We start from the raw sequence: 26,699 nt of genomic DNA, 5'->3' as shown, positions 1-26,699 counted from the left end.
TGTCACCCCCACCCAGAACTGCCCAGGTAGGGTTTTGCTGTGACCCTTCTCAATTACGCTAAGCTTTGAGGGAAGGGGAGGTGGGTGTCACTGTGACCCTCACCAGACTGTCCCTTGCCATGCCCTGCATCCTCCCCCTGAGTTTGGCTGTGGTCCCAGGCCAGAGGGAGAAAACAAGACTGAGTAAGAAGAATGTCTGAAATCACTTGAAGGTACTTTGCCTCCCTTCCTCATGTGGAAGCCAAAACCTTCAACCCCTTTAACAGCTGTTGGTGATAACCAAGTATTGCATCATTGTTCCTGCTCCAGGCGGGCGGGGGATTGGACTAAATGATCTTTCGAGGTCCCTTCCAATCCCTAACATTCTGAGATTCTGTGATCTCTCACTCGAGCTGAATAACCAGCCCCGGTGTGTAAGTTAGTGCTGTGTCAGCTCATGTGGCAGAACTAGCTGCAACTTACTGGCCCTAGGATAATTCCAGGTGCTAAGTGTCTCCAGTCTCCTCCAAAATAACTTAGGAAACAGCCCTCCAAAACAAAAGAACATGCAAAGAGCTCTTTAGAGACTGCTGTCATCTTAATCAATCCCCTTTGTATGTGTCTGTCTCTCCCTTTTGTGTCTCATCTCCAATTAGACAACCAGAGGGCTGGTACTCCCTGAATGAGCACCTGACCAACACTTGCATCACCAAGCAGAGGTAAGATCAAGACCTAATGTGTCTGCTGACTCTGAGTGCCTAATTAGAGATGCCCTGACTTATTTTTCAGAGTTCTTAGTTCTTCTATCAAGCTGAAACCCAGAGTGCTATTGTGACTTGGGGACATAGCTGGGAATGCTCAGTGTGGCTGCAAATTGTATAGGCCGAGTTGGTTACATGTGTGGGTACAGAGGAGGTGGTGCACAGTAAGAGCATCCCCAAGAGATGCCCCCTTTTTTCTAGGGTGCTTTGAGGGTGGGTCCATCTCATGCTCTCTGCCTTGTTCACTCTGTCCTTTCCACTTCTCCCAGACAGCAGATGGGAGTTTGAAGGCTGTGGACTCCCAGGCTGGCACACTGGGAAACAGAAGGGAATCCAGTAGCTAATCAGATCATAACAGCTTGCGTCATCCCAAACAGTGAGCCTGCAGAGTAGGTTTTCTTTTTCAAGAAGCTGCTGCTGCTGAAAACAGAGCTCAGCAGAGGCGATGGCTGATCCCTGTCTCTTATGACCACGTAACTTCTTTTGATCTGGTGCACCTCTCCCTGAGGGCTTTGCTACAAAGCAGAGGTGGACTTGGAGCAGGAGGGGAGTAGGTTTTACCTGGCCTTCCCCTGGTTCTTCTTGTAGCTAATGGCACCAGGCAGAGGTGACTTGCACCTTATACATGCTTCTCTCACCAGTGCTGGAAGCATTGGATAAGTGCTGCCACTAGCCATGAGGCTGCTCTTGCTTTCAATGGGGCTGAGAGCAGCACTATAGGGGTGCATCAGGTCTGCCAGGCTTTGGTTTTGTGTGACTTCCCGCTTCTTCAATCACTCCTGCATGTAATGAAGCTGAGTGTGAGCAGATCTTATGAGAACACTAGACTGAGAGGGTCCATCTAACCCCTTCAGACATCTGTTCAACCACTAAGGGGTCTGTGGCCTTCCTGGGGGTCAGACATTGGTTCCCTCTGGAGTGGGTCCAGTGAGGCTGCAGAGCACATCTGCAGTTGGAATGGAAAAAAGTGATGGCTCCTGCCCAGGTAGGCAGATTGCTTCTTGTCTAAATCAGTTTTTCTTATTGGGTTGAGTGTTCAGGGAAGCAGTGCAGTTGCCAGGGAACACAGGACTATGGAGAGTGGAGCTGCAGCAGTGCATGGGAGGGTGGAGAGCATGGGAAGCCTGGTTTGGTGTAGGGTAGGGAGGGGTATTTATTTTCTCGCATTCGGAAAACTACATCGTCCTTTCTTGCTGTGCAATAGAGACAACATCCAGGTGGGTGGCAGTCATTCTGTTACCCCAGGAACCTCATATCCTTCATCCTAACTGTGGTTACTGTGGCAACCACTGGCTGGCTGATGTAAGCAGCAACCTGCTGAGCATCTCCTGTTCTGGGCAAGGCCCAGGGAGAGGCTAAGGAAGCCTCTGTTCCCTGGCTGGGGGACCGAACACTTCATCTTGCCTCCCAGACTCCAGCCATCCTTGAGCATGGACAGGTGGAGGAGGCAGAGAGATGTGCTGAGTCTCCCTGGGCTCTTGGGAGCATGAGGCAACATGGAAAAGGGTGGGATATATAAGTAGGTGACCCCACTCTCACAGGAAAAAATCCCTTGAGCCAGAGTGGACCAAGCTACACTGCTCCTGTTTGTGTGCTGAGTTTGAGATTTGATGGCAGGTAACCTGGAAACCATCTGAGTGTGCTGCTCCATGGCTGGCTGCTGCTTTCCTCTGCTGCTTTGGACTGCTTCCACTGGCCTGACGTCTAGAGCAACCTGATGTCCCTGAGCGTGACTTGTTTTTCACTGTGCTATTTTCCTGGGATCAGCATGTTAACAGGTGCTCCCTATATTCTTTCTCAAGCATATTGCTTTCTTCCCTTTCAGAGAATCATGGAATGGTTGAGGTTGGAAGGGACTTCTGGAGGTCACCTGGTCCAATCCCCCCTGGTCAAGCAGAGATCTCTGCACCAGCAGCCCAGCAACACATTCAGATGGCTTTTGAATGTCACCAAGAATGGAGACTCCACAACTTCTCTGGGCAGCTGGACCAGTGTTGAGTCACCCTCACAGTAAAAAATAGTTCCCTGATGTCAGAAGGAGCTTCCTGTATTTCAATTTGTGTCTATTGCCTCTGGCTGTGTTGCTGGGAACCACTGAGAAGAGGCTGGCTCCATCTTTTTTGCACTCTCACTTCAGGTATTTATACACATTGATAAGGTCCTCCCTAAGCCTTCTCTTCTTCAGACTGAACAGTCCCAGCTCTCTCAGCTTTTCATTGTAGAAGAGTTGCTTCAGTCCCTTGATTCTCTCTGGTATGTCCATGTCTCTATTGTACTGGTGAGCCCAGTGCTAAGTAGAGGGGAAGGATCACCTCCCTTTGACCCACTGGCAACACTTGTCCTAAGGCAGCCCTGGAAACTGTTAGCCTCCTTTGCTGCAAGGGAACGTTGCTGGCTCATGCTCAACCTAGTGTCCCACAGGACCTCAGATCCTTTTCTGCCAAGCTGTTTTCCAGCTGGGTGGCCCCCAGCATGTATTGGTGCCTGCAGTTGTTCCTCCCCAGGTGCAGGACTTTTGCACTTTTACATGAACTTCACGAGGTTCCTGCCAGTCCATTTCTGCAGCCTGTTGAGGTCCCTCTGGACAGCAGCATGACCCTCTGGTGTATCAGCCACTCCTCCCAGTCCCGTGTCATCAGTAAACTTGCTGAGGGTACACTGTGTCTCATCATCCAGATCATTGATGAAGATGCTGAACAAGATCAGACCCAGAGCTGACCCTGGGGTACACCACTACTTACTGGCCTCCAGCTAGGCTTTGTGCCACTGATCAGCCGGCTCTGAGCCTGGCCATTCAGCCAGTTTTCAGTCCCCATCACTGTTTTCTTACCCAGCCCATACTTCCATTGACTTCTCTATGAGGATCTTAGGGGAGACATCATCAAAGGCCTTACTGAAGTCAGGGTAGACAATGTCCACTGCTCTCCCCTCATCTACCAAGCCAGCGATTTCATCATAGAAGTTTATCAAGTTGATCAAGTGACACTCCAGGAAGATAACAAATGTGCCCAAAGATATTAATCAGTGAGTATATGCCTTTAATATGAGGAACTAATGATCACCCTGGCTGGGAAGTTGTTAATGTTCAGCCACGTAACATAGTAAGAGAACTGGGAGGATCTGCAAGGTCTTGGGACTGGCAGGACAGAGGATTTTTTTTTTTTGCATGGGAAAGTGCCTCCAAAGCCAAGAAAGGATCATGATCGTAGGAACTTGCTCGATACTTGCCCAACCTGATGTGAGAGTTCCCCTTTGCCAAGGCAGACACCTCTGGCACCACCCTGTCCTGCAGCAGCTGGAGTGGGGAGGAGGAGGCGAGAAGCAGCAGCCTGTTACTGCCTGCCCTAGGGAGGCAGCCAGCCTTTGCTCTTCCTCCAGCAGCTGTGGTGCGGGTAGAAGTTCCTGCTCCGCAGCACGGCCTCCCTCTGCTCATTCCTTACATGAAGCATTGCACCCTACACACCATAACATGGGCTTTTAGGTGCCCCTTTGCCATCCCTGTGTCATTATCCATTTTTTCCTTCCTTATTGCTGCCTCGTTCACTCTATCAACTCTGACACCAGCAAACTTGCCATGTAGCCCAGTATGACTACGCACATCCAGGAATTGCTGCTGTGTTGTTGGGCTCTGCCTGCATGGGAGTTGTGCTTGGAAGTGCTTCCAGCAGACAAGCTATTCTGGGGCTCCATAAAATCCCCGGGAGATACTGAACAGCTGAACCTGCTGAAAGCAATAAAAACTCATTAATAACTCCACCAACTTAGAGAGTTATAGTGGTCTTTGTAGCTTCAGTATACCACTGCAGCAAAGCACTGTCAGCTCTGTAAGCCTTCAGCATGGAGACAAGTGAGACATTATGCCAGAAACATTCCCAGATCACAGGGCAGCTGCCTGTGACCATCCAGGTTGTTCTGCCTTGTGATTTAGCATGTTAGATGTGCAGCTCCAGCAAGTTGCAGTTTCCATTCTGTCAATGGGATATTGCTGAGCACTGAGGTGCTCTCTTCACTTGTAACGGGTGAGGGAACCCTGTCCATCAAACAGGCACTGTTGTCCATCAGGCTGTAAATCAGGTTGCCTGAAGCCCTGTGCCAGCCTTTCTGTTCACCAGCCCTTGCTGAACCTCTAGCCTGGCTTGCACAGGAGCTGCACAGAAAGTGATATCCTGTTAAAATCCAGGGGCAGGAATTGCTTCCTTACTTGACCTGTTTCAAATAACCTGGAAGAACTCAGATGATGCAGTTTTCTGTTTCCTCACTCTGCTGTTGTACCACAGCTGCATGTGTGAGATTTAAGTAGTTTATCCCTGCAGCACAGGTGCCAGAGGAAACAGAGTTTTCATGGGTTGTAGATTAGAGATTTTCCACTTGCTAGGACAATGTTGATTGTGGCCCTGGCAAGGTGTCCTTGCCTCACAAAACAGTAATGTTTCTGACTTGGTGTCCTTCTCTGGCCTAATGCATGGAGATTGCTAATTCAGCCAACTTTGGGCAGAGTTTAGGAGAACTATGGAACAGTGCCAGTCCCTATTTGTGCACTTGTGAAGTTTGGGGTGGAGGTGTGAAGAATAGCAATATGTTCCCATTCAGCACTCGGGTACAACTAGGGGACCACGTGCCTGCCACAGCCTTGGTAACCTGGAGACTGACGTGTCTTGTGGGACTGGGTGGCTGTAGTCCTCCAGCGGAGAGCGTAGACAGTGTTTAGACTGGGCTTCCTGGTGCTCACTGTCTTGTAATCCACCACAGTCTCATTAGTTGCCTTCACTCAGCAATTTCAAGGGTGAAAGAACCTGTGTCATTGAGCAATCCCACAATGTGTTTGACTCCTGTCTGGCCACAAGCAATTCTGAATGCCCTTGAGCCAATGTTGCTGGAAATCTACCTGTTGGTGTAGGTTTTTGAGCTACTTTCTTCTCAGTTATCTGTTTGGGCAGCCTGATGTTAGGGACGCTCAGGAGAACTCTCTACAGAAGTGGTTTTCCTCATCCCAAAGGTCACTTTGTCATGTGCTGATGACCTGACAGCACCAGCACAGTCCTTCCTACTGAATCACACGTGTTCCTCAGGTCAGTCCAGGGATGGAGGTGGCTGTTCCTTGCAAGCAGCACGTGGTCCTGGCCGGCACATCTTTTAAGTGACAGGATCTGAGGCAGACCCCCTTGGTGCTACTCACCGATGCAATACAAAACTCTGCCATTGCTACTTTAGGTGTGTTGTAAGCTTTCCAAAACAGCGCCACCAGCAATGGGATACAAACCACAGTACGAAAATCTGTCTGATTCCTGTAGTGACTGACTCCCTGGAAAAGGAGTCTGTGAGTTACCTTGGGACTTCTGGCAGCAAACCACAAGCTCAGCAGCGTAGAGGCACCCTGTCCACTGCCCATATTTCCTCCTCCTACTCTGGCAATGTTTTGCAATGCAGAAGAGTAAGGCACCTGCAAATGATCATCCTTATCTGCTCCTTATCTCTGGAATTTGGATGCTATGCCAAGTGCAATAAGTAAATTAGACACCTGTAAGTCATCTGTCTAGGGCTCTCATTCTCCCATCTCCTGGACTCTCATTCTACAGGCTGAAAATAAATCTAGAGGTAGGAGATTTCTGCCCTGTGTTCCTATTATGCTGGCTGGAGTGAATTGACATCAGATTTTTCTTTAATTTCATAGTATTAATGTCAAACATTCTCTTATCTTTTTCCTTTCTACTCTGTCTACCAAGGGCTCTGCTGCCTGTCAGTTCTCTGTACAAACTGTGTGAACTGTGCATCCCCTCCACCATCCATCCCACCAAGACCAGTTGTTACCTTGTCTTTTAATGCACAGCTGGGTGTTGCCTAGAGGCCTCGGTGCTGGGCATGGTAAAAGGAAAAGGTGCAACTGGATAGAAAAAGTACAGCTGAAAGTGCTTTCCAGCAGACTTTACTTTTGCTGATGTCTGAGCCTTCTGTCTGTTCATCTGTCTCAGCAGAAGGAAAGAAGCAGGAGGTTCCATGTCTGAGCTGCTTCATAGATCTGCAAACGCGGCATTAGCTGGTCCTGAAAAAAACTCAAGTATTTTCACATCAGCCTGATGCTCAACAACAGGAATGCTTTCCCCACAAGAGAGGAGGCTGTGCAAGGCAGGGGCAAACAGCTGAAGGTTGGAGAGCAGGATGAGATGGTCTGGAGTGTCATCCTGGCTGATGTGAGCTCACTCAGAAATATGGGTTGATAAGTGGCAGCTGGGTGGGAAAAGAGTGTGAAATCCTGTCCCTTCACACATTCACAACTTGCATTCCTCTGAGTTGTTGAACAAGCCCCCTTCCTGAGAGCTGAAAAGCCAGATTTATAAGCACAGACAATTTTGGCTGTTCTTTGGGCGTCAGCTTTTTTCACTGGCCATTGTCAACACTGCAGAGCCCCTAACTACTGCTGGCACCCTGGGTGCAGCCAGCCACCCCACAGCTACAGCTCTCTGCTCTGGAGCTGTTTCTCACCACAGCTCGTCCCTGCTTCCCCCCACAGCTCCGGTCGGCAGGGGTTCAGTCACACAATCGTCTCTGCTCAGGAGAGCCTGGTCGCTGGTGAGCAAAGGCTGTGTCCTGGAGAGCAAACGGCACACAATGTGGCTGACAGCCCTACAGGCTGCATCCAAGTCACGGCTCCCTTTTGTGCACGCTTAATCAACTCCTTCTGTGCTGGGCTGCACCGTGCTGTTGCTTGGCATCGTCTGTCACACTTCCAGTTGCTCATAGTGGAATCGTGCCCTCCATCTATGCTCTATAGTTTCAATGCTATAGATGTATGTTTTTCAGTATGCACATCATCCTCCCTTCAGTAGTTGCCTTACACAGCTCTTCATCTTGATGAATGCCAGACACCCTGCTTGCTGCTTTACTTGCTGCTTCGTCGGCTGCACTGCCACAGGAATAGTCTTTTCTGTTTTCCAGGCCTGTAGCACATTATTTTTTTTGCCTATCCAAGTCAAAGTGAAGGAAGATCCAACCTCTTTAGCAGCAGTTTCAGGTGCCTAAATCTCTATGAATCAGACTTGAAGTCCCTTGCGAGCCATTCACAAACTCCTTTGAGAGGTGCAACAATCCCAAATCCATGTGCAGTGCCTGTTTCCAGACCTGCATGGAGGGCAGTTCTTGCTGCGGGCTGGCTGAGCAGCCAGACTTCACATCACAGCCAGGCAGTGCCCCTTCTCCTCTGCTGCTACACAGGCCTGGCCAGGCAGGGGAAAGGAGAACGCCTGGAACTGTGGTTGCACGGTGCTGGGAAGCTGCACGTATGCAGCCTTGCTGTTGTAATGGTAACCCTCACCTTCATCCCAGCTCATTCGCTGGTGCCCAGCTGTTTTGCCCCCAAGGGATGATGTTTCAACAGGAGGAGGCCACAGACGCTCAGCCATAGCAGGGCAGCCACCACGCCAGCACGGCTGCCACCACGGCATGCCCAGCCCCGGGACAGCCAGGGCTGCAGTCAGGTGTTCTGCAGGCATGGGCAGCAGCAAAGTCAGGCTTGGCACTGTGGTGCAATGCGGAGAGGGAGCTCTCTGCTCCTCTGCAGGCAGGGCTGAAACACACTGGCCAGGCAAAGACATGCTGGAGAGCTGGGGCCAGTTATTACTCGTTTTGGTTGCAGGTGACGGAGGCCAGGGACTCAGTCCACCTGCAACTGGTGGGGCATTGAGATGCTACCAGCAGTAGGAGCCTGGGAAGCCGTCTTCATGAGGCTTCCTTCAGGCACCCAGTTTTGCTGTGATAATGGCCGATGTGCCAGCACTCTACAAAACATCTATGCAAAAGGGTGACAGGTGGACCCAGGGCTGGGGAAGGGTGCCTGTGGCTACCAAAAAGGAATGGTGTGTGTTGGCTTGGTGGAGGCAGGAGCAGTGCAGCATGGTACATCCTGCTCTGGGCAGAAGATGCCTTGAGAGGTCCTGGGATCCCTGTTCTCATCCCCAAGGCACCACTTGCTCACCCAGCATCTTCTCTCCCTCTGCCAGACCAGCTCTGACTCTGACTCTTGTGTCAGTCTCCTAAGCCTGCATTTCCATCAGCTCTGCTGGTGCTGCTGAGGCCTGGTCCATGCTATTACAACACTGGATGATTCTCCTCAGTGAGTTTCATGGCATTCCCAGAAGCATATGCATGCAACCCAGAAGACTGAATGATAGATATCACATTAAAAAAGAAAGTAAGAAAGAAAAGTAGTGCATTTCACGTTTCAGCCTCTTGGAGGGACCAAAGAGTATCCTATCTGTAGAAACACCCAAAAAAGTAAAAACAAACAAACAAACAAAACAAACAAGCAAACACCAATAACAACAAAGAAACCACAAACAACCAAACCCAAACCAAACAAAAACAAACAAACAAAAATCCCCAAACAAAACAACAAAACAGAATATAAGCTTGGCTGTGAACCATAGTGCTTGTCTTGCTTTCTGCCTTCCCTCCAGATTCATCCTCCTCTGCCCACTTAAGGTACCCGTACCCTGGTAGTTGCTTTAGCTTGGACAGACTCATGCCAGGCCAAAATAAAACCCAATATACACACATGAAAGCAAACTCTTCTGAGCTATTTGCAAGTCTCCCTGGAAAAGGGCAAACACACACCCTGCAAACCAGGCCACCCCATCTCCGGCTACTCTCGCATCTGCCCAGAAAGTGCTGCTGGCACGCTGCTTGCCGAGAGCCTGCCTTTCTCAGAAAGCATCCCATTTCCCCACGGGGAGTATCGCTCTGAGCCAGTGGCCACCCTCCTGCCTGCAAAAGGGACAGCTGGCTCATGGCATGGCTGGGCATCCTCACCCATTTCTGCTTCCGGGAATAGCAGCGCAGAGCCCAGCATCTTGGTTTTGCTCTGAGGGGTAAGACTGTCTGTCCCACACGCGAGCTGAGATGCAGTCATGCGCTGGGGGCAGCCCAACCTTTCTGCAGTGGGAGAAAGAGAAATGGTGACTTGGTGGGGAGTTGGTCAGCATCCAGGGCCAGTTCTTGAAAGCGTCCCCCAGGCAGCTGCAGCTGACCAGCTTTGGTCAGTTTATGCTTTTTATTTACGTTGCCTGCTTTCAAGAAGGCTGAGCCCGGCACTTTTGAGGCTGGCCTGACCCAAACCACAGCAACGCTGCGATCCCCAGGAGTGTGTATGTGTGTTGAAGGGTTGGTTTCCTCCATCAGGGCTGTTCCAGCTGGCCCAGTGCCCTGGCCTTCAGTGCAGGGCTGTACAGACACACTTTGGGACCACCCTTGCTTGAGTAGGACACTTTGGGACCACCCTTGCTTGAGTAGGGGCTTATTAGGTTGGAAGGAGGAGGCCTTGGTTCTGGAGACAAGGTGTTACCACAATTTCCATGGATCTTTTCCTCCACGGCTGAATGGCACTGTGTCCCAAAGCACCACATGGGGTGTTATGACCTCTCAGCGTTAGACATAGCTCTTTGGGGAGATACAGTCTTTCTGCACCCATCCCCTTCACAGGGCAGCTAGCAGCTTTACAGGTCTTCTAGTCTTCATCCCAAATCCCTTTATGTGCCCAACATGCCTGGGGAGCTGTGGGAGCAGATGGCTGGAGATACCCACTGCCCCATGCAGCTGGACCCAGCCTAACCAAGTGACAACCGTGAAGCCACCCATCCAGCCCCATTACACTGGGTGAACTGTCCCAGCACTGATCCTGACCTTGCTCAGGCCACAATACCTGTAGGGCCCAGGAGCAACAGGTTGGCTATTCCCAAAGGACAGCATTGCTCCGAATTGAGAAAGGCTCCTGTTGGTTCACGTGTATTTGCAAATTCTTTAACAGCTTGCTGTACCTAAAGATCCTCTCAGTCCAGGCTCGGCTCACAGGGCTTGCCTGGCTACTCTTGAGAAGTTGAGGAGCTGTTTTGCAGGAAGATCAGTCTGATCGATACTGCATAATGCAAGAAGATACAAAGCTTGGTGTTCGGTGAGACCAGATCCCTTGTGGTGCAGCACCCTGGCCCACCAGAGGTCTGCCCCAGACATCTGGGATGAACATCATCAGTCCTGGGCTCTCTGTACCTTTCTCTGTAATTCAGCCCCAGGGCTGCGCTTGAAGGATCTGAGCAGCAAGGACAGTCTCACTGGCTTTGCTGGTGCTCCTTGGAGAGTCCTGCCTGGGCCTGGTGAGGTCAACCGACTCCCTTGTCCTGAAGGGTCCCTGCAGGCAAACAGTAATCTGAGTCAGAGGGACAGGAAACAGGTAGCCCAGGACATGTGGCTAGGTGGCCTGGCTCCAGGCTGGGGGACTCAGCCCCATTGCCCAGCAAGAGATAGTGTTGGCACTGGGGTGACATGCTCCCAGCATAGCCAGAGAGCAGGAGGAGATGGGAGCACAGCAGCAATGGAGGTCCTCCTTGAGCCCCTGTCTCCTCCCCAACCCACCGGCTGTGTCACAAGGATGCTGCACGGCTCAGCCTGCATGGCTCAGAGGTTGTAGCAAAGATCAGTAGCAGGTGTTTTGACCAGGAAGGTGTCAGGTGCTGTCCGTGTTTTCCATTATGAGCGTGGGTTCCGTGCAGTGCGGAGGGAAGGAACAGAGTGGATAGCGATGAAGAGATGGAGAGTTTGAAGAAAGTCCAACTGAGAGACTCTGAGAAATGATGCAAGTAATAAAATCACGGAGAAAAACAATGCTCCGCACCCAGCCGAGCCCACTCCTGGAGCCGCCAAAAAGGCATCCTTGGCTCAGGGGCAGGCAGTCGTAAAAGCAGGTAGAGATTTCACAGGGAGGGAAGGTTCTACCTGTCGAGCAAGTCCCAGACAAGCTTTGCGCACCAGCTGGGAGTGTTGGGCACTGTGGGTAGGTGAGGCAGGCAGTCTTCCCACCGCAGCCTTCAGCCCAGCAGGAGGAGAGGGGGAGCAGCAGCTCTGGTTTCTCTGTGGCATCCAAGTCAAGAGAGTGGCTGGGCCATTTGGAGAGGGGACCGACCCTGAAGGAAAGTGGGGTGGGTGCCTGGGCCAAGTGGGGTAACCACTGATGATCGGTGGGGAGCCAGCTAGGGAAGGCTGAGTGCCTTCACAGTTTTTGGCAGCCTGGCCAGCAGGCTCCTTTTGTTTTTTGGCACTCTTCCTGAACTCAAACCTTCATGGCTGGAGAAGTGGTCCTGTTCATTTGCAGTGCTGGTCCTCCAGTCACCCCCCTCCACCAGCCCTAATGGGTCCTTCTCTCAGTGTCTCCTGCTCTGCTCAATCCCGATCATGGGCACAGGTTCTCCTCAACTTGCTCAGCAGGTGAAACCTTCCCTGCCCACAAAGCTGAGCTCACACCCTGAGGGCAGCCGAATAAAGCACCATGTGAGGGAAGGCCCTGTTCTGCTCTCTGCTGTTTTTCCTTCCCTTTGCCCCAAATAAATAGGCCACCACGAAAACAGACAAACATCTTTGTTTCCAAAGCGGGAAGGGCTGTCAGAATGGCATGTCTCCTTGTGTCTCATCAGGGGTTAGATAAGTCCTTGAGGGCCATGGGGAGCCCTGCCATGCAGCACAAGTCCTTGCTGACAGTGCTATTGTTTAGAAGGGGTGCATTTTGGGGGTACTGGTGCTTTTGCCTCCTGCTTCTCTCTCTCTCTATCTCCAGGAAAGTCACAGCCGATGCCTGCTTGCCCAGGGAGACTTCCCTCCCCGATGGCTCTTATCCTGAACAGACACCAGCTTGGCATTCGCCAAGGGGTGTGCAAGGAGGCTCCCGTTTCTGGACTTCTCCATGTGCTCCTGGGCTGGCAAGCACCTCACATGGTGACAAAACTGAGCTCAAAAGAAGTGGCCTTCTCTTGGGGCTGCCCAGCACCGAGCTCACGCCACTCCAACACAATATCTGCACCCAGCAGTGCCCCTTGGGTTGCTCCTTCCAAGATCTCATGGGCAACAGAGCTGGTGAAACAAGCCCAGGATGTTCACCCTGCCCAGGCTGGGGGACACCTCACTCAGAGCTTGGCTTAAAGCTGGGCCTTGCAAAGGGCCTGTCCCCCTCAGGGTGAGTTTACACAACAGCAGACCCTGTAAGAACATTGCTTTCCCTCTAAGGTTACCTCATCACAGGCCTGACCAGTGGGCTTCTCTCATCTCCCCATCTTCCTTTTGAATGGGAGGAGGTGCATTACTTTACAACTTGATCCTGGCTGACTAAATTTAGCCAGTGAAGAGGCCAGGAGAATCTCCTTGGTTTTCCCTGTTTGGTTTGGCGGGAATGGGAATGACACATCCTGACTGTTGCCTGCTTCTGGAACAAACACCTGAGGGCCTGGAGGCCAGTACCTCTCAGATGTCCAGGATTTTTGAAGCTAATCCACCCTGCACAAGAAAACTCTTAGACTGTAGGACCTAAAGCCATGGACCTTCAGGCCAAGGGTGAACAGGTGTGAACAAGCCCTCCAGAGCGAAGGGCACAGGGGACACCACATGAACCATGTCAGTGTAACCTCTGAAACGCTGTCACCAGCCCAGGGTCTGGGGCAGGAGGGGAAGCCAGGCAGGTTTAGTAAAGCTGTTGAGTAACCGTCATCGGTATCTACAGCCAAGGGGAAGTGATAAATTCCTTTCTGTACAGGAGGGAGATTTGTAGGGGTCTCATTTCTGCTCCTTGATGTTTCTGTCTTGTCATGACGATGAGGACGTGTCCAGCACCTTCCTCCATCCTTCTGCCCTTCCCTTCTGGACTGCCATCCCTTGCAGCCATTTACTTTGCTTTTGCTAAGAGAGAAGCTAAATGCATTAATGCCTTTCCCAGCTCTGGTGGAGTCTCAGGGATCAGCACCTTGGGGTGTAAATGCTGAGCGTCCCGCTGGTGCAACAGCCCTTGGCCTCATGGTGTACCTGGTGAACCTGCTGAACAGACAGCACTGACCTGAATCCCCCTCAGACCTTTGGCGTATATAGGGTACACCCAAAAACTCTTGACTGGCTGATAGACTTTCCGTTACCTTCAGTGCTGGGAGAAAAATGCAAGCTTCATGCTGATGAGAGTAGCACTTGCCACCAAACCACCGGCGCACAGATGCTGTAAGTGACTGTCCATCCCTCTTCCCCCAGGCTCCTGCTGTGAAGAGGCAAGCAGCAGCACTTGGGCCAGCAATGCTTCGTAAAACCCTCAAAGCTGTCCCACAGAAAAGTCCCCCGCCCATGTACCCGGCCAAGCAGTCAGTTGGCATGTCAAGATCTGTGCCCCCAGCCAAAGTCAGGAGTTTGTCAGTGCTTGGCCTCAGTGTCCATCATAGTGAGAGCAAGTCTACAATCCCACAGAACAATGCCATGTTGTTTACTTGGGTGCTAAGTGCATCAGCACATTTTGCTCCTTTTTTCCAAGCCACCCAGTTCCACTGGGATGAGATCTGACTTTCTTCCAGAAAAATGAGAAGGTCCTTTGTTTGAGAAAGGATGAGGAGCACAGCCCTGGAGCACAAGGCAGAAGAGAGGGAGAGAACATCTGTGCTGCTACTGCTGGGGGAGTGAGCTTGTGCTCCTGTATTACCACCCTGCCAGCAGCTGTTGTGAACCTGCCCCCAGCTCCACATCTGAAGGAAGGAACCAAGGAGATCCCAAGTGTGGACCCTATTTTCTGCCATAAGGTATGGACAGTTGACACCTGGACTGCGCTGAGTACCTGAGGCTGGCTCTTCCTGAGCACTGCAGGAGGGCAAAGACCAGCTTTGGCATTGGTGGGGTGCTTCAGTGCCTGCTCTCTGCCCAGGGAGCACAGCAAGCCAGAGAGAGGTGAGGAAGAGTGAGCTCTTGTGTAGGACATGATTATGGATGGGTGTGCTTGCTGGCAGGGGTAGAGATGGCTCTGCAAAGGGCTTCCTTGGGGAGATCTGCTTGCAAAAACTCCTGAAAGAGTGTCACAGCCTCACCAGGGCAGTGATGTACATGTACTCACCAGCCCTGGAGTGTGCCTGGTTCCTCTTGCAAGGCGGTGGGAACCAACAGCGTTGCAAGGGATGACACATCCCAGCGCTTTCCACTGTCTCCAAACCACGATAGCATCAGAGAGGAGTGCCCTGCGCTTTCTATCCCCAAATAGTATGAGCCTCAGGGAAGGGAGGGTGTCAAGCCCTGCCAAAACACCCTCCCATTTCAGCAGCTGATCCTGGCGGATAACAGACAGCTTACTAGCGAGAGAGTAATTGTTCCAGCTGGCTGTAGGGTGGCAGACAGCAGCTATCTAACAGGGCTTGGTACTGCCTAACTGTTTGGGGCATCAACTGAGGGATGGCATGTGCAGCTGAAACCCACAAGGGAGTTTTAGGTGGTCCCCCACGCAGAAGTGCAGGGAAGTCCCAGGCTGCAGTGGCTTTAGGGCCAGCAGGATGTGTCCCCATTGGGGAATGATGAGTTGTACTACCTGCAGGACCCCAAGTGAGGGCAGGCTCCTGTCTGCCCAATGCAATCCTCTTCCCCCAGCCTCTGCTGCTTGGTGAGGCCCCATTGCCCCTTGGAAAGGCTAAGTTGGCCATTTTCCTGCCTTGGCTTCAGCTCGGCTGTGCTGATGTCTTGTGATCCCATGTGCTTTGGAGGCTCTCCAAACATGAGATGTGCCCCTAACACTGGCTTGTGGGCTGGCTGCAGATGAGTGCATTTGGCAAAGCAGATGCAATGGTCTACGCATGGTACATCTCAGTGAGAAAAATCTTATGTGCTCCAGGCTCCCTGCCGGCCTCACCTCCCAAGCTGCTCTGATGCCGCTTCTGCTGTATGCGGAGACTAATATCATCCTGCATCCAAGGTATCACTTTGTATGTACAAAAAAAAGGGTCATTTTAAGCTTCTTTGTCATTCCTGCCAGCAAAGCCTATTAAAGGCAACCCTTTTCTTCAGGATGGTCATTCCAGACTGGTTTTTACGTACATCACTCACTGAAAAAATGGCATGTGGCTTAGTTTCGGTCTCAAGGGTGTTGCAGGAGAACGTGCCTGTATTCCACGAACATACTTCTCCTAAGCACTGTTTCTTGGAACAGTTGAAAACAGCATCTGGGCTGCTGTAACATGTTCAAACACGGCATCCACTTACTGTCTGCATATTAAGTACAGCAAACAATCCTCTGCACAGCACATCTCAAAAGTCGCTTTAACAGACAACAACCCAAGACAGGGAATATGCCTCAGCAGCTCATTTCTACATTTGAAATAGGCTCAATAAATGGCAGGTTTCTAAGGTACTGCAAGGACACTAATGTGGGTATTACAGCAGAACAGAGCCGCTGGCCACAATCAGCCGATAGCCTGCAGCTCTCCTACTCCAGTATGTCAGTGTCGAAACATCTGACTCTCCCATGTGTAGCTGAATTTCCTTGCCCTTGAACTCCCTACACTGACCAGCAGCCCAGTAATATTTCTTAGCATCATATTTTAGCACAATATTCCCTTTCTCTCCTGCAGTGGTGGCACTGGGCTTATGTTGCAGGCCCTCTGGAAGTCATTAGCCAACATCCAGACAAGTGGTGGCAATATTTTCCCCTCTATTAGTCAGCATTTGCTGAGCTTGTAGCTCTGCTTTCAAAACATGTAATTTCTTAAAGGTTAGGTCTGAAGCCCTGCCTGCAGTCCCTAAACAGTCTGAACAATGCATGCTGCACCCCAACTCATTTTCACTTCTACCCTTTCCATTCTTTCTATTCCTTTAACTTGATTTATTTAAAGAAAATCAGAAATTCGTGCCACTGGTCAGAAGTTGATTTCCTATTTTCTTTAAATAAGAAAAATGTTATCAGTTTCAAAATGCATGGCAGAGTTGTACAAGGTCCCTGATGGTACTTTTCTTACAGGAGAGCTTAAGCCTTACCCCATTTACTTTCCAGCTCTCCTGGGTGTGCTGTCCTCCTCTGGATCAGCAGCCATTGCCAGACCTGCCACAAGGCTTTTCCCAACCTGCATTTGCAGCTCTTGGAAATTCCCTGCATGCAGCAATCACCCAGTCTGGGCTGCATCATTGCGGGTGACCTCTCTGTGTCAAAACCCAGAATGTGCTTTCCTAAAGCGTCAAGTCACCCCTCCTTGATTTGTCTTTGCTGTGCTGTCTTGGGCCAAGTGCCCTTAAACTGAAATGCAAATTGCCTGAAGCCTTCCTAACCAGTCTGGGTTAGGATCTGCTAAGTCTACTGCTCCAGCCTCTCAGTCAGGATCCTTCACGTCCAAGTTAATGGAAGGCTTGGAGCTCTTTTGCTGTGCTCTCAGTATTCCTAGCACTGTCCAGCAGAGTCCTCCTGCCTATCTCACACACAGAGGAGTTAACCCAGATCAGTGGGTGTCTTCTTGCCGCTCTTGCATACTAAAAGGACACTTGAATGGCTTGGGTCAACCATCTCCATGGGCCGACACAGGCTGATCCACGCTGCCCATGACCATGACCCAGCACCCCGGTGCTGTGCCTGTCCCACAGCGACAGGGATGCCACCCCGGCTGGCAGACCAGGAGCAGTCCCTTTCCTGCTGTGCCCACGGAGGGTTTGCACCCCAGAGGTGAGAGACAGCCCAACGTGAGCAGCTGGAGGGGCGAGGTGGGAGACAGGGAGCTCTCGGGATGCACTTCAAGGTGTGCCTAACACATCCCCGTGTCATTCGCGTGAGCAAGACTCATTCCCACTTCCCTAAGCTGTAATTTTAGGCTAGCCCAACTAAATCACCTTGTCCAGGTACCCTTTGATAACATTTATAGCATTATCTTCACCATTGGGGAACATATTTCCATACTGATTTAATGAAAGCAGAGATTCTGGAGTCAGCAGGAGCTGGAGCCTCAGAGACGGCTCCTAACCCAGGAAATTGGATGTGGTTGGAAAAATTTCAGCAGGCAAAGCTTGGGAGATCCTGCTATGGCTCATTCCTGATGTGAGGCTCTGTGTCCGCAAGATAATAAAACTGAGTTTAGCACACCTAATCCTGAATTTAAAATACCACAACCCACATAGCACGAAGTGGCTGAACAGGTACAAAGACACTCTCCCAGTGGAAAGATGTTGCAAATCACTGAAGGAGTAATTGCAGCCAAAACAGGCTTTTGCCAGTTGGAGAGCAATGTATACAGGTGGATTTGGTCACGTAGTCCATGGGCTTTTCAGCCAGGTCCTTTCCCAGTTCTCCAGGGTCACGACTCACGATGCCCTACCTATCCCTGCATCCCTCACAAGCAGATTTGGAGGCAGATCTTCCCTCTTCTGCTTCAAACACTTGCTTGAATGGGCTATTTCTCTGGTGGCTGCCAAACCACCTTGGTTAGAGCCACCCAACAGCTCAGCCCAGCAGTTCATCTCAGCCCCACAGTGTGAAGGAGCTAGACTGCAGCCCTCAGCACACAGGACCAGCCCACGTATGCTGAGGCATACCAGTGCTTATCAGCTAGACCAGAAGGCAGACTTTATATCAAAGCTACTCGCAATGATGAAACTCACCCTTAGCAATCATGTTTCCCTCTTCAACCTAAGCTGAATTACAGCTTGAAGGTTGGGAATGGTGGGGATGTCCACAAGGAAAGCTGGGAGCTCAAGAAACTGTGTCATCTCATCATGGAGAGATCAGCACAGGCTCTTTGGATGTCAAGGTGACTGCAGGAAGAAGGCTGAGGCCCTGGGAGAAGAGCTACAATGAAAATTATGGGCAGCCCTAGCAACAGATGGGGGTATCTGGTCCCTTCTACAGGAATGACAGTTCTCAGCCAGCATTGAGGCATGAGCTCAGGCCCCAAAGGCAACAGGAGTTCTTTGTGGACTGTCTGGGATTTCTCACTGAACGAAGGCAATTTGTACTTTCCAAGGAGGAGTGAGCAGACAGGGACACTGTGCAAGCAAAGGCTAGTGAGGGGGCAGTGAGTTGCTACCAGGAGCCAGGCTGTCTCTGTAGCACAGGCTACAGGAGAGGTGCCCAGGGTAAGGACCTGAGCAGGACACCTCACCCCTAGCACAGAACATGCTTGGTGGAGACTTTGCTGTGATTTGTGGCCTTGCACACAAGTGCTGGCTGTGAATTTGTTCTCCCCCTGTCACGGCAACTGGCTCTGCTGGCCCCATCCTGTCCAGGACACAGAATCCTAGTTTGGAGAATGCAGGTGCGGGTGCAAACACCATCTGCCTCACCCTCACAACCAGGCATGAGGCACTGCTGAACTAATATCCCACAGACATTATTCCCTTCTCCACTCTTTCAGCTCCCTCTGGCCAAGAGCTTGGTATAGCCAAGGACACTGCAGCAACAGTATCATGTCCACTCACTCTCTTTGGCTTGAACAAAGAAGATCTTTTGCTTCCAAAGGTATAGTTCAGATCGGTGTCTCTCTCTGAAATACAAAGTGAGGATTTGGAATGCGATGCAGGAGAGTTCTCCTGGTGAGGAAGAGTCTGTCTGGAAAGGTGGAAAAGTCCTATCCCACTGCTGAGTTCCCACACAGCAGGATAAGCTCATGCCACCAAGACCCACTATGATCTGTCCTCATCTTCCTCATCTCTATCCTTTGCAGATTGGATGGGCTGACAACCTGCTGGCACATCCCCTAGCTGATAACGAATGAGGTGACAGGAGGTGAGGATTGCCAGCTTTAACCAGCCTGGCTCTGCCATCCTCAACCCACAGTGGGTTGCCCTTCCTACACCACATTGCCGCTGAAAATAACGGGCAAGCACCTCTGCACCTTCAGTGTGGTGGAGCAGGTGTCAGTGCGGCTGGAGACACCATCCCCATCTGGTGTGCCATCATGGTGAGCACGGACCTTCCCTCTCCGGAATTCAGCCGTACCTTATGAGGATGCTGATCCTGGAGCTTTAGATTTTATCACGTCATCATGGTGGCTCCAATCCAGAGGTAGGAAGGGAAACATGGCATTGTACTGATGGAGGCAGACCATGGTCTGCAGACAATGTGAAACCCCCATGGGCCCCTTGCCTGCAGTATTAGCCTGTTGTGCTAATGCCTGTTAATTCAAGGGTCCTTTAAACTAACAGAGACATCTGGACTTCCGACAGACAAGCGTGGGCTGCCTGAGTTAGACTCAAGTCTGAAAGCCAGATTTCCTTGATGTGAATAGCCCTTCCAGTGTCTCCTCTTGGATAGTATCCTCTCCCTCATTATCACCTGTTATCCATGAGCTGGTCTCTACTCTTCTCAGCAGTATTTGGATGAAGGTCCCTGGACAGGTGTGACTCAAGGAGCTGGTGGCTGCTAAGACTGGCTTAGTGCCCAGCTGCCAGAAATGCTACAGGAAACACAGAACCTACCCCTGACTTTTTAAATGGCTGCCCCCACCTCCAGCTCTAAGCAAGCAAATACCTACACATTTCCTCTCCCCATTCACCATTTCTTGCAAGGGAACGGTCCCTCCTAGTCCGACCCCTGCAACCTACTAAACTATGGCTCCAGCAGCAGCTTATCTCCTTGGAGAGATGTCCGGAGTCCTTTGCAGGGGGTTGATCTTAAAATATCTTGCAGTTGAAAGGAATTTATTTAATTACACACACATCCCAAACAGAGGGAAGCTGTCACTAGTTACTTTTCCTCCTGCTGGTATGGAGTACCCCTCCTCATCCCACACCACGTGGAAATGATTAGGCTCAAGGACAGGGAGAAGGGAGAAGATGGACCAGGCATGTCAGAGCAGAGAAGCCCGCTTTGGCCTTTGCTCCAAGTGTCTTGTGTCTTGGGGTGATCGGTGACCTGGCCAAAGGCTGGAGCCTTTCCAGGGGCCTCCCTACTGCCTCTGCTGGCATGGATGGCACTGACCGAAAACAGCCACTGGGGTTGTGCTTTATGGGGTTAAGAGGTATGGGGACTATCGCATCCTCAGGAGTTGGGGAACTGATGTGCAGCATAGAAAGAGAAGAAGAAAGTGTTTCAGTGAGTTCCAGTTCTGGGCCTCTTAAGGAAATCACAGAGCGCCTTGTGATTTAGAGACAAATATGCAAGACAAGGAGAGCCTTAAGCCACAAGCTTGGCCCACTGCCTGAATTTTTTCCCTCCTCTTTCAATGTAATTACAGTTGAGCCATGTAATTGGGTAACTTTTTCCAAAGGGCTCCTTTCACCCAGACTGAATCATACGTGACACAAAAAGAACATGGAAGCAGCTAAAAGACATATAGATCCTATGGCTATTTGTGATAGACTGTTTTGCCCCCGTCCCCTTGTTCTTCAGCCCCCCAGGTGTGCCCAGGGTAGGTGCAAGAGCCAGGCACTGATATTTTCTGTATAATTCCTTCCCACCCCTCCAAGACAGCTTCCTCCTGGCTTGCTCTGCCCTATAGCCAAGATTAACTGCATGGTTTTGAGAGTGTCTGGGGGTTCTGCAGAATAAGGACTATTTCCCCGCTCTGTTTCCTGTACCTACAAGAGAGGGTGGTAAGGTCTGGGGCAGCAGCTGTGCAGCATTTGGAGTCAGCACATCTTGATAGTGCAGCTGAGCAACCCTGGATCCAAATTCAGTCCTCTGTTCCTGGAGTTTCACCTGGACCACAAAGAGTTTCTGAGGTACTGTGTGCACTCAGTGACACTTCTTCTGCTCCTGATTTAGCCAGAGCTGAAGAGCCCAGCCCTCCTCCTAGACCCTTCCCGCCAAGTCTCAATCCATCCATTTTCCATTTTCCATGTGGGATAAAAGCTTTGGATAGTAAAACACTCATTGTAAAACTATTTTCCACTGGCTTCGTGGCCACACACAGCTGGATCTCCTCCTGGAGCGGCCAGCAGCCCACTTGGAAGTGTTGGGTTTCACATCGTGGAGTGGAGCCTGGGTGAGGGTGGGAGGAGGCAGCTCTGCCTGAAAGGCCCTCCCTCCTCCCAAAAACCGACCCCTCCCACCTTTTCCTGGGTCTGATTGGTGTGTGTGGTGGAGCAGGGCTGGGACAACTCAGCTCTCCATCTATTTAACGGCAAGGGTGGGGTCCCTGCAGCTACTTGCCTGGGTCTCTTGCACTTCGGTGGAGAGCAGCATCAGCACTGCACAGCAGCACCATGTCTTGTGTGAGTAGAGAAAGGGCTGGGGCAGCCAGTGCATGGTTGCAGGGATAGTTTTGCTGGCACTTCATGGAGTGGGACTGTGGGGAGTGTGTCAGATTGATGTGAGGGTGTTTGCACTGTTGTCCATCTGCTTGTCAGCCCCTGTGTCAGAAGGTCTGCTAGAGCTGGGTGCTTGCTGCTGGGGAGGAAGGATCCCTGCTGCAGACATTACACAGGGGTAGCTGCTATTTCTTGTTCTGGCAGGAATGTTTTGTTTTCCCTGCAAAATCCCTTTGGGGAAGTATGTGGGGGGGTCGTTGTGGGCTTGGCTCCTGAGCTGGGGTAACCTGTTCTACAGCAGCTCTGCTCTGGGGAAGCAGCTGCAGTGATAGTTATTGCTCTGTGAGCATCTTTCTGGGCAGCCTTGCTGCTTGCTTTCTGGCTGAAGTTTTCATGAGTCACTGAGTTGTTATCGCTCTCCTTCTTGTAAGGAAATATGCTATACAAAAGTGGCCTTCTGTGTCAAAGACTGCTGGGCAAAGGCTTGTGTCAGAAGTGATTGCATTTCTTTGATTAACTTATTTTTCATTAGATTGAGAGTGATTAAACAGGAAGCGTTTCAAATGTGTGCTTATTTCTTAAGGTGGGGTGGGAGAAAGATTCTCAGTATTATTTCTGTCTTGCCTCTGGTGTGATAGAAAATGGGTACATGTGGGTTTACTGGGTATTTTAGGTCTACTAGAGAGAAGGTGGAAGAAGGTATGTGCATAGACAGGAGAATGTTCTTGCAAATGCTGAAGATGGAAAAAAAAACACAAAAAAAAAAAAAAAAGGCCCTTGGTCTGAGCCCCTGTACCTAGGCAAGGCTTGAAGTTCAAATCCAAGCCAGAAGAAAGCAATGGAGGCTCCATCCCTGCACAGCCAAGCTTGTGTGGGATGGTGTTGAGACCCACAAGGCACATGGGTGTGTTTGGGATGGGGTGGGTGTGATGGGAGCTAGCAGGTGATTATGCTTCACTGCTGTGAAATACAGATATGCTGATGAGAGCAGCAGGAGAAAGGTTGGGAAATTGGGTACATGTCCCATGTGACTGGAATAACTTCTCTGGGATGTCCCTGGTGCAATGCCCTAGGGGAAGGGAGCTTCCCTGTCTCTACAGAGGTCCAAAGCAATGCACTGCGTTGCAAGAAAGCCCAGTGAGTTGCCAAGTTGGAGAAAGTGAGGCAGCAGGTATTGAGCTAATGTCTCTGCCTCTGCGTTCCCCAGGGACCAGTATGCACCAACTTGGGTCTCAAGCCTGGCCAGCGCCTCACTGTCAAGGGGAAAATTTCACCAAGTGCCAAGAGGTAAGTGATGCTGTGCTGCCCAAGCATGTTCAAGGCACCACACTGAGTTGTCTTCTGCTGGTGGGAGACAGAAGGAATCCCTCCCTTGGGTGGGAGAGGAGCAGCTTTGGAAAGGGTTAACGCCAGCAGTACTTCCCAGTGAGTCATTTCCTAATGCACATTGCAGATGCACACTACTGCCAAGGGGCTATGCTGAAGCAGATGTGAAGCTGCAGCTGCATGCACTGTCAGTGACCACATCCCCTCTAGTGAAGGGTAAAGGAAATGGAAGCCATGTCTATACTGAGATTTGGGTTGAGACCATCCCCTGCCACATCCTCTCCTCTGCATGAAGATGGCCCAGGAGCAGGGACACAGTTACAGTGCCTTGCTTCACTGGGTGGGAGAAGAGCATAGCCCAAGCAGCTGGGAGATCTTGGATGCTTTGAGCCACAGCTCCAGCTAATGGTGCAAATGGAAAGACTGCATGTTGCAGGAGAGGGTCTCAGGCAGCTGAAGTTTGCTTTCACCTGATGGAGATACTAGTGGGGAAGGTGGTGAGTAGGCAGGTGGAAGTAAGTAGAAATGTGCTCCTAACTATGCAGGGATCAGGGTGGCTGAGGCAGCGGTTCCCAGCCCTTGTGCACATCAGTGGTTGGTGGGGCCTCTCAGTGGGTAAGGTGGAACCCATAACTGCTGTACCAGCAATAACTGTGTTCCAGGAAACATGTCCCAGCTCTTCCCAGTGCCTTTGAAGCTCGATAGCGTCAGAGTGAAGCCTCCTGGGCTTTCTCTTGCCAAATACTATGCCTCTTCTCTTCTCATCTGGGTAAGAGGCCTAGAGGCAAGGTGGACACTGGGCTAGGAAGCTGCTCCCTCCCACTGCCATTGCAGATGCTTTGGGATAGCTAATGACATGGTAATTATTTTGGCTGCCTGCAGGGCAGGGAGAAGGCAGTGGCCAACAGGCAGAGTGCAACACCAGGCAACTGTTTGGGGCTGAAACGGAATCTGTGAAAAGCAACTGATGCCTTGGGAGCTGGTTTGAGTGCAGGAGAACTCCCTGTTCAGGGCAAAGTGCTTAACCTTGCTCCTGTTAAACTTTGTGGAAACCAAGTGGTGTCTCTCCCGGGATGGCACTGTGGGTCCTGTCACCCCAGATGAGGAGAGTACCTGTTGCTGACACATCATTTTAGAGAAACTGTGTACTTTGGCAAAGAGTTTCTCTTTGGTTACCCTCATTTGAGCTTCACGCAACAGACTCAGATGTTCATGATAATGTGCTACTTTATTATTGATTAAAACAGCATTCATGTCTTTCTCTGCAGCTTTGTGTTTAATCTCGGGAAGGATGCTTCCAGCATTGGGCTTCACTTCAACCCCCGTTTTGATGCTCATGGTGATGTGAACACCATTGTGTGTAACTCGAAGAAGGTGGAAGAGTGGGGTGCAGAGCACAGGGAGACTGTCTTCCCTTTCCAGAAGGGGGGCACAGCAGAGGTGAGGGGAAGGTGTCTGGCACATGGTGCCCAATCCCAAGGGCTGTCTCAAGGTTGTCTGTACAGGAGGTGGCTGGTTTTTCCTGCCACCATCAGTGCCACCATCCAGGGCTCTGAGCAGGGACAGGGGCTGGGGGTTAAACATGAAAGCTCTGTCTAGCTCGAAGGGATGTTACTATTGAACTGAGCAGGGAATGCTCATCTCATGGGAGACCAGAATAACACTCCTGCTGTTGAAGAGCAGGTTATGCTGCTGTGTTCATCTTGCCAAGTGGAGGGTGGCACAGCAATGCTGTGGAAGGGAAGGGGTTGAGGGCACCTTGGCAGAAACTTTCTGACTCTTGCATTTGTCTTGCAGATCACTTTCAATGTCAACCAAAATGATCTGACAGTTCACATCCCAGGCCACCAGTTCACATTCCCTAACCGGCTTGGGCTCCCTGTCTTCGACTACTTTGATACACAAGGGGACTTCACAGTCCAGTCTATCAGCTGGGAATAACTTCCTCTGACACCTCCATATCAAAGATACAGAAAAAAGCATTCAATAAATAAGAGTTTTGGTCTATGCAGTCTCAATCTAATCTGTTTCATACTGCAAGTTCACATGGTTTGGTCACCTTGCTGGTGGGGTAGGGGAGAGGAGGTTAGCCAACTTTGCTCTAGTACAATATGTGTGTGGGATTGTGCCAGCCTTGCCCCTTGAAGTTGTGGATGGAGAGCAGGGTAAGTGTCAAAAGCCAGGGAAGGCAGAAGTTAAAAAGCCCAAGGAAGGTTTTAGGAGGAAATGTTAGGGCTAGATGTGACTAAGGGGAAGAGTGGAAGGGTCCCTGAAGCAAAGTCACCCACCCTTGAGGTCTAGACTGACACTTTACTCTGCCTGAGTAAAACAGGCTGATGAAATCCATCTCTTCTTAAACTAAGCACCCCTCGCTGGACCTGGACTACCTTAAGTTGCAGATCTAGGTAAACCTAGTGAGACATGGAGGGAGGAGAAACTCCTCAATTGTGCTAATTTTGGCCTGCAACCCTCTGTAGAGGTTGCTCCTATTCACAACATAGTTCTCCTATGTCTTCTTGGGACATCTTGCTGATGCGTGGGGCAGCAGTGGAAAAGGATGCTGTGCTGGGTGTGACAGAGCATGCAGTGGGCTTCTCATCTAAATAATTTTTTTTTTCTAATAAGTGTGGAAGCACAAATACTGTTGGGCTGTGTCTCATGTGGGCAGTAACCTGGAGGGCTCTGTTTTTATTCTGACCTATGTGCTGTGCCTGCTTCATCCAGAGCTGGGAGAGGTAGCAATGCCCAGCTGGAGTGTGTCCATTAAGCTTCTGTTGCCCCTTCACTCATGTGAGCCCAAAGGAGCCTGGTCCCTTCTCAGTCTGAACTGAGGCTGGTCTCTTAGGAGTCTGGAGATAATGAGGTGTGTTTGATGTTACAGCATGGTTCTCAATGGGCTGTGGGTAGGTACTGTTACCCAAGGTGTTAACCAGCAGCTTCCTTGAGAGCTGTCCCAGTCTGACTGAGGAGCGATGACTGCTGCTTGGGCAGGCTGTGCCTGGTGGACATGGGAAAGATGGGAGCTTCCCTTTCCACAGTGCACAACAGTTACCAGGTAGGCCTGGGGTGGAAAAACCCAATCTTCTGGTCCTTCCTCTCAGGCTTGGTCATGAGCAATTTGACGGATGAGCAATTTGAAGGACAAACAATTTGGTGTCCTACAAGGGGTCCCTCCAGGCCTGGCTGGGCCAATTCCTCCCACTAAGTGGTTGCAGAGCTCCTATGGCAGCAATACCACCTATTCTTGCTCTATAATTTATGAGGTTCTGCCAGGTCCTGTGTCTCAGGTACCCAAGCAAAGGGAGGTTTGGCTGCCAGGAACTGGGGACTGAGGAGGAAGAGAAATGAGTTGGAGACAAGGGCTTTTGAGCCGGGAGGCAGGAACACTCAGGGTGTACAAGCAACCTGAGGCTCTGCAGCTGGATCTCTCTTGAAGCTCATTGTTGCCTGAAGCCAGTCCGCTCTGGATAATCACATCCCGCTCTTTAAGGCTACATCTTTAACAATAAACACAACATCTAATGTTGCCACTCTGTGCATAGGCATGGCTGGGGAACAGCATATCCTGGGGCCTCTTCCCATGGGGTGATATGGATGAGGCCATCCTTTCTGGGGATAAGAACAGAGTTTAGCTGTATTTAAGCCAGC

General features: G+C 50.8%; 1 protein-coding gene across 2 annotated transcripts in view; it reads left to right on the top strand.

Annotated features, from left to right (window-relative positions):
- Positions 1-25,058, top strand: part of LGALS1 (galectin 1) — a 201,115-nt gene extending 176,057 nt beyond the window's left edge. The window contains exons 1-4 of one of the 2 annotated variants that reach the window (XM_005514682.3): positions 21,523-21,689; positions 22,933-23,012; positions 24,320-24,491; positions 24,849-25,058. In XM_005514682.3, coding sequence (XP_005514739.1) covers positions 21,681-21,689; positions 22,933-23,012; positions 24,320-24,491; positions 24,849-24,992 — 405 coding nt within the window. In that variant the 5' untranslated portion in view covers positions 21,523-21,680 and the 3' untranslated portion in view covers positions 24,993-25,058. Of the gene's footprint in view, positions 1-21,522; positions 21,690-22,932; positions 23,013-24,319; positions 24,492-24,848 lie in introns of those variants that run through there. The other variant, XM_065047684.1, reaches the window with a different exon arrangement.
- Positions 25,059-26,699: the final 1,641 nt, after the last annotated feature.

Source organism: Columba livia, chromosome 1, assembly GCF_036013475.1.
Source record: "Columba livia isolate bColLiv1 breed racing homer chromosome 1, bColLiv1.pat.W.v2, whole genome shotgun sequence".
In the NCBI taxonomy this organism is placed as follows: domain Eukaryota; kingdom Metazoa; phylum Chordata; class Aves; order Columbiformes; family Columbidae; genus Columba; species Columba livia.
The sequence above is the reverse complement of the archived record's forward strand: the minus strand, read 5'-3'. Positions and strand labels throughout refer to the sequence as shown.